At 32.9% G+C, this 13978-nt stretch overlaps 2 protein-coding genes and 1 pseudogene across 3 annotated transcripts; 2 read left to right on the forward strand and 1 right to left on the reverse strand.

Moving 5' to 3' along the window:
* The first annotated feature begins 3433 nt into the window (after window positions 1-3433).
* On the forward strand, window positions 3434-6103 carry LOC107949604 (omega-hydroxypalmitate O-feruloyl transferase-like; annotated as a pseudogene).
* Window positions 6104-6938: 835 nt separating this feature from the next.
* Window positions 6939-9828, forward strand: LOC121215506 (glutamate-1-semialdehyde 2,1-aminomutase 2, chloroplastic). Of its 2 annotated transcripts, none has more exons than XM_041090205.1 (3): window positions 6939-7352; window positions 7893-8066; window positions 8460-9828. In XM_041090205.1, the coding sequence occupies exons 1-3, from the start codon at window positions 7164-7166 to the stop codon at window positions 9525-9527; spliced, it is 1431 nt and encodes a 476-aa protein (XP_040946139.1). In that variant the 5' UTR covers window positions 6939-7163; the 3' UTR covers window positions 9528-9828. The 2 variants fall into 2 exon arrangements, with proteins under 2 accessions (XP_040946139.1, XP_040946140.1); XM_041090206.1 differs by lacking the exon at window positions 6939-7352 and adding an exon at window positions 7373-7802.
* Window positions 9829-10732: 904 nt separating this feature from the next.
* On the reverse strand, window positions 10733-13877 carry LOC107949603 (membrane-anchored ubiquitin-fold protein 3). The gene is made up of 5 exons (XM_041090209.1): window positions 13761-13877; window positions 13453-13685; window position 13225; window positions 12446-12616; window positions 10733-11156 (listed from the first exon to the last, which is right to left on the reverse strand). Exons 2-5 carry the CDS (start codon window positions 13579-13581, stop codon window positions 11101-11103), a joined length of 357 nt encoding a protein of 118 aa, XP_040946143.1. The 5' UTR covers window positions 13582-13685; window positions 13761-13877; the 3' UTR covers window positions 10733-11100.
* Window positions 13878-13978: the final 101 nt, after the last annotated feature.

A 13978-nucleotide genomic window follows, 5' to 3' on the forward strand; every position in this document is an offset into this window, starting at 1 on the left:
CCGCAACAACCGTTTCCTTGCATGTTCTTCACGCCACAACAACTTCGCCCCCGATTCTGCCCCTCGCACGCCGCAACAACTTCGCCCATGATTTTTGCTGGCACGTTCACACGCACAATGGGCCCATACCTGCACGCATAGCAAAAATGGGTAGAAAAAAGAAGGATTTTTTGTATAAAGGGGGAATAGACTTATGTTAAGGGGGTGAGCAAATTTTTGTACTAAAAAATCAAAAGAAAATACAAAAAGATAAAAAGATTTTTGAAGGTTCGGATTAGTTATTTATTTATTTTATTTTTTACTGTTTTTTGGTTTCTTGCTGGTTCTTTATTTTTAAAAATCACAAAAAAGGGGTAAAGGAAGGAGGACTTACCGTTGGGGTGCCGTCGGAGTGCCCTCACATTACCGTCGATGGTCGAAGATGGGGGCTCGAATGACTGAGAAAATAGGGGCTACGGCGCATCTCTGAAATGGTGGAGAGGAAATGTTTTTTAGGGTTTAAAATTCGGTTTTTATACAGCCCAAAACGGCGCCGTATTAGTGACCCGTGTGACCCGACCCAAAACTCAATCAGATCCGCGTGTTTTAAATTGATGGGTTATTTATAGTTTAGGCCCCTTCATGTTTTATGGTTTTAAAAATTACTTTTTCTTATTTTCAAATTTTCCCATGAAATATTATTAATGTTTTGATTTAGTCCAATATTGCGCAATGCTTTAGATTGGTTAGGTAAATTGTTTTTTTGGTCCCTCCCCTGGTTACACGTGTTTAAATTACTCCCTTCCTTGTTTAATTTTTAAATTCGGCTCACAAATTTTGTTTGACTTTTTAATTTAGTCCTTAATTTGTTTTTTTAGTTTTTTATATATATTGTTTATATTATTTTTAGTATAATTATTATATTATTATTATTGTATGAGTATATGTGCGCATATATATATATATGTTAATATATATATTATATAAATGTTTTAAATATATATATAGTGCGTATATATTTTATTATCATTTTTTTATATAATTTATATATATTATATACATTCATATTTTTATAATTATTTATGTTTTCATGTTTTATAATTCATATGTTTATACATTTTTATAATATGTACAAATCATATATTTTATTATTATTTTATTTTTCTTAGCTTTATATACATATGTATATATTTTTATAATAGTTTTTATGTCTTATGATCCAAAAAATAAATATTTTTTATAATATGTATACATATATACTTACATTATTCCATACTTTTATAAATATATCTTTCAATTTTTTTATATACATATATGTTATATTGTTTATTATATCATATATTATTCTTATTCTTATATTTACATGCATATATATATATATGTTAATATATAAAGGTATATTTTAAACGTTTTAAATTCATACACATATTATGTATATATTTTATATTTTCTTTTCTTTTCATAGTTTTTATATTCTATATACATTTATATTTTTATAATATTTATATTTTCATATTTTATAATTTGTTGATACATTCTTTATAATATATATATATGTGTGTACTTTCTAGAATTATTATAAGTTTTGCTTGGTTGGTGGTTGCTTTGTTTGGTGTATTTTATTTTCTTATATATGTATATTATATATACCTGTTTTAATATATGAATATACATGTTTTAGAATCTATTTATGTATCGTATTTATATTTTGAGGATGCATATATACACATAATTTAAATTAAAATATTTACTTTGTATTGCATTAACTTTTTTTAACATATTTTCAAAATATATTTTGATTTTGTCAAAACATTAATTTTTTTATGATGATTTAAAGGTTTTCAAAATAAAAACGATATTCAAAGTTAGGGATTTTCAAGAAAAATTGAGCCCTAACATATTGGGTTTCGATTTTATTTGTTAATTCTAAATAACCGAGAGTATTTGTTATTTAAATATATAAGTAAAAATCATTTTTGGAATTTAATTTATTATGTCATAACGTATTGGGCATGGTATAATGGTTTCCTCGAAATGAGAATTTACTTATAAAGCAAAAGTGATATTTAAAATTCGGGAATTTTGAGAAATTGTACCCTAACGTATTGGGTCTCGATTTCTTCGTATGACTTGAATAATTAATTATCCTTTTAGATTTTAATATTTGAGTTTAACAAAATCTTTTAAATTTTCGACACCAAGACATTAAACAATCAAATTCGGTACCGATTTTGGGCGTTACGAGGGTGCTAACCCTTCCTCGTGCGTAACTGACTCCCGAACCTGTTTTCTTAAATTTCGTAGACCAAATTTATTTTTAAGGTGGGCCGATCACACCTAAATCACGGATCGGTGGCGACTCCAATTTTTGTTTTTAAAGTCGACAACTAAAATTTTTGTTTTCAAAAAATGGTTGGGACAAATATTATCCTTAATTCAAAAATACCCAACGTATCTAAACATGTATATTTTATAAAAATACCCCTCCCCTTATTAACAATTCTGATGTATTCCTTTAATCAAAACTAGCATATACAAAAATATGCTTCTAATTATTTTTGTGCCCATCATATGCTTTTCGAAACTGTTTTCCTACCGGCTGGTGCAATTAATAGTAGAATAACCTGAATTAAATTAAAAAAGAAAATTCATAATTAATTTGAAATTTTGTTATTTGTGTTAATTTTTTTAAATAATTTTATTATGTGTTACATTTGAATAATTATATTTATATTAATCGAATTAAGATTTAATTCACATTTTCTGCTGAAAATATATTTAGGTTATTTCAAAAAAATGAATTAAGCCAGTAAATTTAGGTCCCTTTAGCTAAAATTACATTCGTTTGACAAGTCACTTATCTATAAATACTACATTAAAAAACTCAATCAATAGCTTGGTAAGATTCTTATCAAGATTATGATCACTTCTCTACCAAAAGTTTTGATTGAAGTTTTTGAACTAACCACCCTTTAATATTCAAGCAAGGTTAGGTTTATCCATTTAATATCATCCAATCTATCCAATGGATGAAATCAACCTTCCCAAAATCACTTTATCAATCCATTCCACCTTCCCAAAATGTCTTTCATTCATTTGTTTTTTTTTCTTTTTGCATGTATATATATATATATAAATAAAAGAAAGAAGGCTATGATTCAAGAAAACATGCATTATTGATGATTTTGGAAGGAGATTTTGACAAAGGGAGGGGTCCAGGTTTTCTTGTATTCTGGTTAATCAGCCATAATAAGCCTACTGCCATATTATAACACGCCATCTCATAATTTGTAGTAAAAGTAGGGATTCGAGCATGAAATTCAGGAAACTGACATGATTTAGTAAAATCTCCGATAAAAGTCAGATAAAGTAACCTACTCGTGCAAGCCAACTAAACCAACCAACCAACCAACCAACCCCAGGGAGGTCTCTCAGGTAATGTATTGGTGTATGGACCAGTAGCCTAACTCAACTAAAATGTCCGTACTTCATCCTTTAGAACAATACCCTTGTCTTGTAATGAGGTTAAAGTTTTCTGTCTCTTTCCTTTAATGGCGTTCCTTCCATTGAAAGGACTCTCTGTCTCTTTACACTCACACTTGTCCCTCTCATATAGTGAAGTTTTGTCAATATTTTTAACTCAACTCTGTCCTATATAATAACTTCTTCTCCTGAGTACAATAACATGCAAAAAACAGTTGCATTGCTGCTGATACTTTCTCTTGATTCTTATTCTCAGGTTTGTTTTTTACAGTAATTTGATTCTATGTATGCCATGTATTCGACACATGTTTCAAGTCCATTCATAAATAATGACTTTTGAGAAAATGAGCTTTGTTTTCAGTTGTGATTTAGGTTTGGTATTCAAATGGCGGATATTAGCAATGGTACCAAAGGTTTTGCAGTGAAACAAGGAGAACCAACTCGGGTCCTTCCTGCAGAAGAGACAAAGAAGGGTCTTTATTACCTGGGAAACCTTGACCAGAACATTGCAGTCATAATTCGAACCATTTACTTGTTTAAGTCAGAGTCTAAAGGGAATGAAGATGCTGCGGAACAAGTTAAAAATGGTTTGTCAAGGATTCTTGTTCATCATCATCCACTTGCTGGGCTACTAACCATCAGCTCCGAAGGGAAGCTCATAGTGGACTGCACCGGCGAGGGGGCTGTTTTTGTGGAGGCTGAAGCTAATTGTGGGATTGAAGAGATGGGGGACATAACAAAGCCTGACCCTAACATTCTTGGAAAGTTGGTTTATGAAATTTCTGGTGCTCAGAACTTGCTAGAGATACCTCTTTTGGTGATTCAGGTTTGGGGATTGCTTTACTCTTTAGTTTCTGGTCTATCTTGCATATGTCAAAGTGGAACTTTTGGCAAGTAAAACTTGTTAACCTTAGTGTTACTGCTGTGTGCTATGCTTAGTCTCTTTCGAAAGACCTTTACATATTTACCTTACTCTTCATTTTTCCTAAAATATCTGCCTCAGGAATTAAGGTACAATCTTTGAGTTTATGATCAAATTTATAAAAACTTTAACATACACGTTACTCCGTGTCCAATATCCATATTCAGCACATACTTGAACATAGGCAAAGGATAAATGGAAAATCTAGGGAATTGAATATACATGTGATATATAATATATATCTTATACCTGAATTTGAAGGTGAAAATATTACGGAGGTTTTTATACTAAGTGTCGATTGTATTTTGTCCTTTTTCACTTAAAAATGTGTAAATTAATCATTATACATTAAATAAAAAAGTAAACATATCCTTTTGTTAAAAAATCTATCTATTTTTACTATTAAAAATCGATCTTTATACATTAGCATGAAATACACGTGACATGTCACATGTTATTGTTTGATTATTTTGTTAGTTACGTCAATTTTTAACAATACAAAGAGCATATGATGAAATAACCTTTATGTGCTTTCAGTTTTATCATTTTAAGAAAAGTAAGAGGTAAGAAACTTGATTCCAGGTGACTAAATTTAAGTGTGGAGGATTTTCTATTGGGATGAGCATGAACCACTGTATGCTTGATGGGATTGCTGCTATGGAATTTGTGAATGGATGGGGTGAAGTTACCAGAGGCTTGCCATTAAAGACCCCTCCATTTTAAGACAGAACCATACTGAAACCCCGAAACCCACCTATGATAGAGTTCGAGCACCATGAATTTGATGAGATTGAAGATATATCAAACACAAACAAGTTGTATGAAGAAGAAGAAATGGTTTACAAGACCTTCCTGTTTGATCCAGATAAGCTTGGACAACTCAAGGAACAAGCCCTTGAAGATGGGGTTTTATCCAAATGCACCACATTCGAAGTCCTTGCAGGGTTTGTGTGGAGAGCTCCATGCAAAGCATTAAACTTGGTTCCTCAGCAAAAAACTAAGCTCCTCTTTGCTGCTGATGGGAGAAAAAGATTCATACCACCATTACCTGAAGGTTTTGCAGGTAATGGGATTGTTTTAACATATTCAATCTCCACTGCCGGTGAGTTAGCTGAGAAGCCATTATCATTTGCTGTGGGATTGATCCAACAGGCGGTCAAATTGGCGACAGACAGTTTTATGCGATCAGCCATTGATTATTTTGAAGTGACAAGAGCTAGGCCATCTTTGGATGGAACTGTTCTTATTACAGCTTGGTCTAAACTATCTTTTTACACCATAGATTTTGGTTGGGGAGAACCCATTTCAACAGGGCCTGTTGCTTTGCCTGAAAAGCCAGTTCTGATTTTCCTTCCTCATCAGAAAGATAAGAAAAGCATTAATTTACTGTTGGGGTTGCCTGTTTCAGCAATGAATAGCTTTGAAGAACTGATGCAGGTTTAAGCAGAAGAAAAAAAAAGACATGTTTTATACCAAGTTATTTTATGTCAGATACTCAGATTCACATGTTGCATGCATTCATTATCTGAGGATTTTCTGACAGTGGGTTTTTGGTAAATTGAAGAACAAAATTAACCTCAGATCAGATAGATTCTGAATTCTGAGTCATATAATTTGAATTATAAGTGGTTAAGTGTTCCGTCTATATTCCTTTGTTTCAGTCATGTATTGGGTTACTGTATCCGAATGAGAAAGCCTGAAAGGATCATTGGTGATTCACCTGCTTCTTTATTTAAATTTGGGTTTGAAATATGATAATTAAAAAGAAGAATATTTTCATTTAAATTTATTTCACTTCTACTCAAGTAACCTATTTAATTATTTCAAAAATACTAAGCATATACACTCGTCTATATCTACTATCTTTTCTAGCTTTAAAAAATTTAATTTAATTAATTATTTTTAAAATTATAAACAAAACGTTTTTCTTTTTTTCTTTTTCTTTTTATAATTTTTAATTATTTTATTTTTTAAAAGTTAATATTTTTTATTTTTGTACAATCATTTTTTAAAAAAAATTAATTTCTAAATAGTGAATTTTTTTCATTTTAATATAATTAGTTTCTATAGTAGGTTGAATATGGATGGGTGTTTGATAATAATTTCATATATTTAAAATTTGATGATGTGATGAAATTTGATTGGTATATAAAAACTTTAGTTTTTAAGATGATCTTATTATAAGTTATTTCCTTAATTTTATATTAAACAGAACACCAATAATTACTGTGATATTCTTAAAATACTTATTTAGACTACTGGGATGTGATGTCTTTAAAATTTGTTGATGTGATATTTAGTTGCTGGTATGAAAATATATTTTTAATTAAATAAATTTAATTTGAACTATCATATAAAATATTCAAGTTAACATTTAAAACTCATTTAGATTGTTATGTAGAACCGCCGTTAAGGAGGTAACAGAACTTAATTATAGAGTGATCACTCCGTAACAAAACGATAATATAAATGACTAATAAGACTTCAACCAGTAAAAGCAAATAAAAATCACTTTTTTTTAGTTAAAAAAAAACCAACAAAAAGAATTATATTTGATACGACGAATTGACAATTGACCCACCAACTCTCTGAGTCGCAGCCAATTATAAGCCCAAAATTCCAAATCTGGTGCTGCCTTTCGGCGAATCCTTCCTTCTTTCAATTTATTTATTTATTTATTTTTACCATTTCATCGTCTTCTTCAGTCTGGTAAGAAGGATCAGGAAGAAATAAAGAGCCACAGGGAAGACAAAGGCTGTGAGTGAGAGAGAAAGAAAAGATGGCGGCTTCTATCAATGGAGTCGGAGGAGTTGGTTTTGGTGGCCTAACTTGTTCTACCAAAACACCACTTCCACCACTTCCTTCTTCACGATCCTCTTCTTTCCGTGTTCAAATGTCTGTTCCTGTTGAAGATAAGAAGAGGAATTATACCCTTCAAAAGTCACAAGAGGCTTTCAATGCTGCCCTGGTGATTTTCAACTCTTTCCCTTCTTTGCCTACTTGTGGATTGTTTGAATCTTGCCAAGTTAAAGCTTATTTGTTGAATTTTGTTTAATTTCAATTCATTTTTTATTATTATTCGATTTGTTTTTTTTTTGTCAAATGATGAAATGGAAAAAAAGAGAGTAAAAATTTAAGTCTTAGCTCATTGCTTATCGATAAAATGCATGGCAAATGTAAAGAAAGGCTAGGCTCATTGCTAACTGGAAGATTGATATCTGAACTGTATCATTGATATTAATTTTCAACCTATGCCTCACGGATTTGTACCTAGAGAGGTTCCTCTGTAGTGTTCTATCACTATGTTTTCTCCTCTATTATACCCAGACATAGGTGTTGAGATGATTCTCCAATTATATATAACCATACCGGATACATACCAGTAACCGACAGGCACTTTCGAGTAAAGATAACATAGGTTTTCCCTTTTCCTTTTGTATCTTATTGTGAATCACTTATATGTTGAAGTCCTTGGAACTCTGACTCCTGCAAGCTCTTTTTGTGGTAGAATTTGATGCCTGGAGGTGTAAATTCTCCTGTTCGTGCTTTTAAATCTGTTGGTGGACAGCCTATTTTCATGGATTCGGTTAAGGGTTCGCACATGTGGGACATAGACGGTAATGAGTATATCGACTATGTTGGCTCTTGGGGACCAGCTATAATTGGTCATGCGGATGACGAGGTTAGAGAATTTCTTCCTTTACTCTAAGTTTGCCTTGCATTTTTGTGATTTAATGTGCCTACCATCTTACATGGTTCCTTCTCTTTCATTCTTGTTTTTCTATAGTTGATGTTTTATATGCATTTCTGATTTTGAACTTCATTTTTGTTATATGAGATGCAATGCTATGTTAGTCAGACACTCAATATGAGTGTCGATATAGGTACGTGTCTGACACAGATATGTTCATTTATTTATATATTTTTAAGTTTTTCTATGTATTTGGAGAGTCATTTTCTTATACTCATCTCAACTAAGAGTTAATAGGTCAGTAGTAGAGAGAAAATAGTTCTAAATGCTAATATTGCCCTCTCTTGAACTAATAGTTCTGCATGGATTTGCATATATCTGCAGGTGCTTGAAGCTTTGGCTGAAACAATGAAGAAAGGAACCAGCTTTGGCAGTCCTTGTCTTCTTGAGAGTGTTTTGGCAGAGATGGTAATCTCAGCTGTTCCAAGCATTGAAATGGTTCGATTTGTAAACTCTGGTACAGAAGCATGCATGGGTGTGCTCCGCCTTGCCCGCACCTTTACTGGCCGAGAAAAGATAATCAAATTTGAAGGTTGTTACCATGGCCATGCTGATCCATTTCTTGTCAAGGCAGGTAGCGGAGTTGCTACCCTAGGGCTCCCTGACTCTCCTGGTGTTCCGAAAGCAACCACTTCTGGAACTCTAACTGCCCCTTACAATGACATAGCAGCTGTTGAAAGTCTCTTTAACAGTAATGAAGGTGAAATAGCAGCAATTATTCTTGAACCTGCTGTTGGCAACTCTGGCTTCATTACCCCTAAACCAGACTTCCTTGAAGCCATACGTCGCCTAACCAAGGAAAACGGTGCACTCCTCATATTTGACGAAGTGATGGCCGGATTTCGCTTGTCTTATGGTGGGGCACAGGAGTATTTTGGCATAACTCCTGATTTAACAACATTAGGGAAGGTAATTGGTGGTGGGCTGCCTGTTGGTGCATATGGAGGGAGGAGGGAGATTATGGAGATGGTGGCACCAGCAGGGCCAATGTATCAGGCTGGGACCTTGAGTGGGAACCCATTGGCAATGACAGCTGGGATACAGACCCTTAAGCGGTTGAAAGCACCGGGAACATATGAATACTTAGATAGGATCACTAGAGAACTTGTTCAAGGCATTCTAAATGCTGGAAAGAAGACAGGGCATGCAATTTGCGGAGGGCATATTAGAGGGATGTTTGGGTTTTTCTTCACAGAAGGGCCTGTTCACAACTTTGATGATGCAAAGAAGAGTGATGCAGCAAAATTTGTCAGGTTTTACCAAGGAATGCTGCGCGAAGGTGTTTACTTTGCTCCTTCACAATTTGAAGCTGGATTTACAAGCTTGGCACATTCTCCTGAAGACATCCAGAAGACAGTTGCAGCTGCTGAGAACGTTCTTAGCAAGATTTAAGGTATCTATTGCAGTGTCTTTGATTACATTTTCACAGTTTGAAGCTGGATTTACAAGCTTGGCAAGTCGTATGAGTACTTCCGAGAAATACTAGTCTTGCAATCATGTTCTTAGTCCTGCCCTTTTGTTCTTCCTTTTGTCTTTGCATGATTGAGCTTTTTGCACGCGAGTTAATGGTTCATTAGATAAAAGATCTGTAGTCATCTCTTGTTGCTCGGAATCTGTATTTTTACTGATCAACCCATTTGTATGTTGGTAATGTATAAGACCATTTTAGGCATTTAAAGCTTGTTTACAACCACCTCAATTGTCATCTCCTTTGACCAAAATCTTGCTTATCTAATTAGAATAAGGAAAAGAATTCTGATGTAGCAGAGTTGGTTCATGTAACATCTAACAAATTTGAATCCTGAGGGTCTAATCCTAAGCAACTTACCTCAATTTCTGTTCCATCATTGTCAAGTTGAGTGAGCTGTTTTATAATGTTCTAATGCTTGAATAACTCGGAGTTTTATGTTTTATGTTCATATTTTTCTTTCCGATTAATATTGAAAACCAATTTAAAATTCAAACCCAGATTTTCCCTAAATGAGTTTAACTCAATTGAATAGTGAAGGCAAATCGAGCTCAAGACAAATTTCATCCCTGCAATTGAGCTTAATAAGAACAAAAGATATAATGTAAAGTTAATTAAAAGCTTTTAGGTTAAATTTTGCTCCAAAGTCTGTACTCTGGTATTTTTCTATTTTTTAAAATTAAAATTTCAATAATTACCGAACAGTTAAATTGATTAAATTATGCTATTGTCAAAATTCAATGCAACAAATATATCATGACTCATGAGTAATGTCATGCCAATTTGTCATTTCCAAATACTTATAAAATGACTAAAAAATCATTTAATGAATTAACAATTACATTTGTATCAAGGCTAAAATTTCAAATTTCAAAATATATAAACATCTTAAAATGATTCAATTGGAGAATATGAACCAAATCTACAAAGAGTAATAACAAAATTTAACCTAACAAATTTAAATGCTATTATTAGGGTCATGACTAAAATTTCAAAATTCGAAAAACTTCAAGACTAAAATTGAGTAATTTGAAAAGCACTAAGACTAAAATTGATTAAATTCAAGTATAAAGACTAAATCTATAACTTTTACAAAGTATGGGGACTAATAAGGAAAATTACCCAAGCATTTATCACCTGCAAGAAAATGCCTATTCTTCCATAGCAGGCCGAATAGGAAATATTTCATTATTAGTAACGGATAGCATTTTATACAAAGGCATTTATCCTTCCAATTTGGTGTACATTTCGTCTTTATGTGGAGTAGTCTATACAACTTTACAAATAATTCAAAGCCAATATTTGAAACCAACCAGATAAAAAGTCTTAAAGGAACCAAAGAAACTAAAATTGCACATTATTCATCACTCACTCCATTACCAACTTGCACACATGGGCTCTGTGACGAACATACACATAAATACTCCGAGACAACGTTTACGTTCCTAAACATGGTTCACCGTCATGTATGATTTTTCCAACACCGCATGTTGTCCTTCACAAAATAGAACATGAGCAGACAGTCTTTCTGGGTGAATCATCAATCTTCTTTTCTGTTTCAGACAGAAAATCAAGCATAAGTTAATAAGTCAAAACATGAAATTTTACGTCATCATCAACTCATGGATCTTTTACCTTAAAGGCAATCCCATAACTAATGCGTTCAGGACCTTAGTTGATCTTATCAGTGTGAAGAAATGAGGAAAGATGCAAAAAAAGAGAGGATAAAGATGGCCTCTGATATGTTCATCATCAAGAAACATGCTCATCAATGATAAACAATGCAGTTAGCATAACGACAACGAACTAGTTTTCAAAGTCTTTATGCAACTAGCGAAAATCCAACACCTCAAAATCAGATTATATCATACTCATCAGAAAGACAATATCAATGACACTTGCTATCAGTTTTAAGCAATTCGGGTTGTACCTATAAGTAGATTGTTGCTAGAGCAAGTACAGATCCACGCCCACTTCACTGAGTAACTCGAGCTTAAATCGAAATGAGACATCGTGAAATTCGAAGAGATTTGCCTCTAAGTTACTCAAACTAGGTATGTTCAATTTTTTCCAAATTATATAATGTACTACTTGGAGCATTATATCACCATGACCAGTCCTAAGTTACCTAAATCCCCAACTCTCGTGCAATTTCCATTTTGGATCGTTCGATCCCAATCAAGGATCGCCAGCAATCCAAAATGGTGAAATGAGTGTTCTGGTGGTAAAGACTGAAGGGATGAAGACGATGAAAGAAAAAAAAAAGTCTTTGGCTCTGTCATTTTAATTTTTTAACAAAAAGGACTTCTTCACAGTTCACGCCACTATTCCCCCTTTTAAAAAATTTACTGACTTTGCTCCTTTTCTAACGCAACCTCAATTTTTTAATATATTTTTTCAATTATCTTAATTTTGTTTAATTATTTCTTACTTTTTATTAATTTAGATTTTTAATAAAAGTTGAAAATAAAAGATAAAATAAAAAAGGGATAGTGTTAATTTAAAAAGTAAAATAAAATAAATCATAAAGATTTATATTATCAATTAAATTGAATTATATATAACAAATTATAAAGATTTATACTCTACCCTAATAAATCTATTTTGTACCAAAGAACTGCATTTCATTCCTATTAAATGATTCGAAGAAGACTACCCCTAATGAATTAGGTTCCAAGCAATTAACGATTTGCATTCCCATTTTCGTTCCTCATACCGAATCCATCCGCGTTTCAGGTAATATGTTTGGGACATCGGATCCAAGCATGACGAATACTTAAAAAAATATAAAGAGTCGGAGCAACATAAAATAGTCCCATGAGAAGATAAAGATAGAGAAGACCTGTTTTAGCTTTTGCAAGGGATGGCTGTACCACAACATGCATTATTATAGCCCCACCCGGAACTTCACCAAAGGGTACTTTACACAGACCAACAGTCTTGTTGTTCTCCAAAATTTTACCAGAACTTATCAGCTTGACTTCATTCACTGATTTTGGAACAATTGTCTTACCTAAGGAAGGCAGAAACAACATTTAAGAAAATTATAAAACAAAGTGCTTTAAACTATTATCCTTAACGCTACCTTCTGGTTCTTATGATTAAAAAAAAAGAATATGAAGAGGGTTTGTAGATTTAGGCAACAAGTCAAAGAGCAAAATTGCATTCTTTGAGGATACTTGACTGTATTATAAACAAAAGCATGATCATTCTTTTTGCAATGTATTTATTAAAAAAACAGAAACATGATGAGGATAAGATCAATTGAAAAGTTGTATAACAATATATAGTGATTTACAACTATAACAGACGTTTACAGCTTCGTTGCCCGAACTGGAGAGTGAGTGTCGGATACTCTGACATAATATTTTAGGAAAAACGAACAGATCTTTTAATATTTACTGTTTAAACAGCCAAATTTAGCCTTCTCTCTCAATATACGTTCATAAGAACAATTTAGAGCTCATATAATCATTTTGACATTGATCATGCACCAAATTTGGAAAAAAATGTGATACAACAATACAAGAAGAGAATCTCCTCTCTTCATTTCTGCCCTAAAACAATGCTATAACCTTATACTACAAAACAATCTCTTTCTTACCGCATTCCATGACTAACCCTATTGCTTTCTTCACTAATCTTCACAATAATTAGGTTCAAAACTCTGGCCTCGATCACTCGTTGCCACCGGTGGGCAGTGGACGAGATAATTATGCATATAAATTTAACAGAAATTCTCCTAGTAATCTTACAACAGATACAAATTTCAATAACTAAAACAAAGCCCAATATCAGAAACTTCCATAAGCAATTAGAAAAGAAATGAAAGAAAATAACAGAGTAAACCTTTGGCCAATCAGAGACAATTCTTTGCTTAAGCATATCCACCGTCGATGTGGCGGAGTATCGAAACGGTCCGATATCTGAGCCATCATAAATCCTGAACTTTATATCCACCAAATCCTCCTCCGGCATTTCTGCACCTGCTTTCGTTTGTTCAATTCGTTCTAAAATCGACTCACCGGTCACCACCGTCAGCGGTTCATCAAATCGAATCCCGCCGCCTAAATTAGCACAAACTGAAAGGCAGACTGAAATTTCAACTAAAATAAAATTGAATTACGACGGAAAAAAGAAAGGATTAAAATTCAAACCTGAATTCTAGAGTAGTAATTGATTGACTTGAAGGGTTTTTCTTTTAAAAGAAAAAAAAATATTTTTATTTCAAAATTGAAAGTTTGGTGTTTGGTGACCTGAAGAAGACAAATAAGTCTTGCCATAGTCTCAAATGCCCCAACCGCAACCGCAACCGCAACCGCAACCGCGACCGCTAAACCTGAAACGGCGCCGTTTCCTTTACTGTTTTCGTTGC

This window comes from Gossypium hirsutum, chromosome D03, assembly GCF_007990345.1.
Source record: "Gossypium hirsutum isolate 1008001.06 chromosome D03, Gossypium_hirsutum_v2.1, whole genome shotgun sequence".
Taxonomy (NCBI): Eukaryota; Viridiplantae; Streptophyta; class Magnoliopsida; order Malvales; family Malvaceae; genus Gossypium; species Gossypium hirsutum.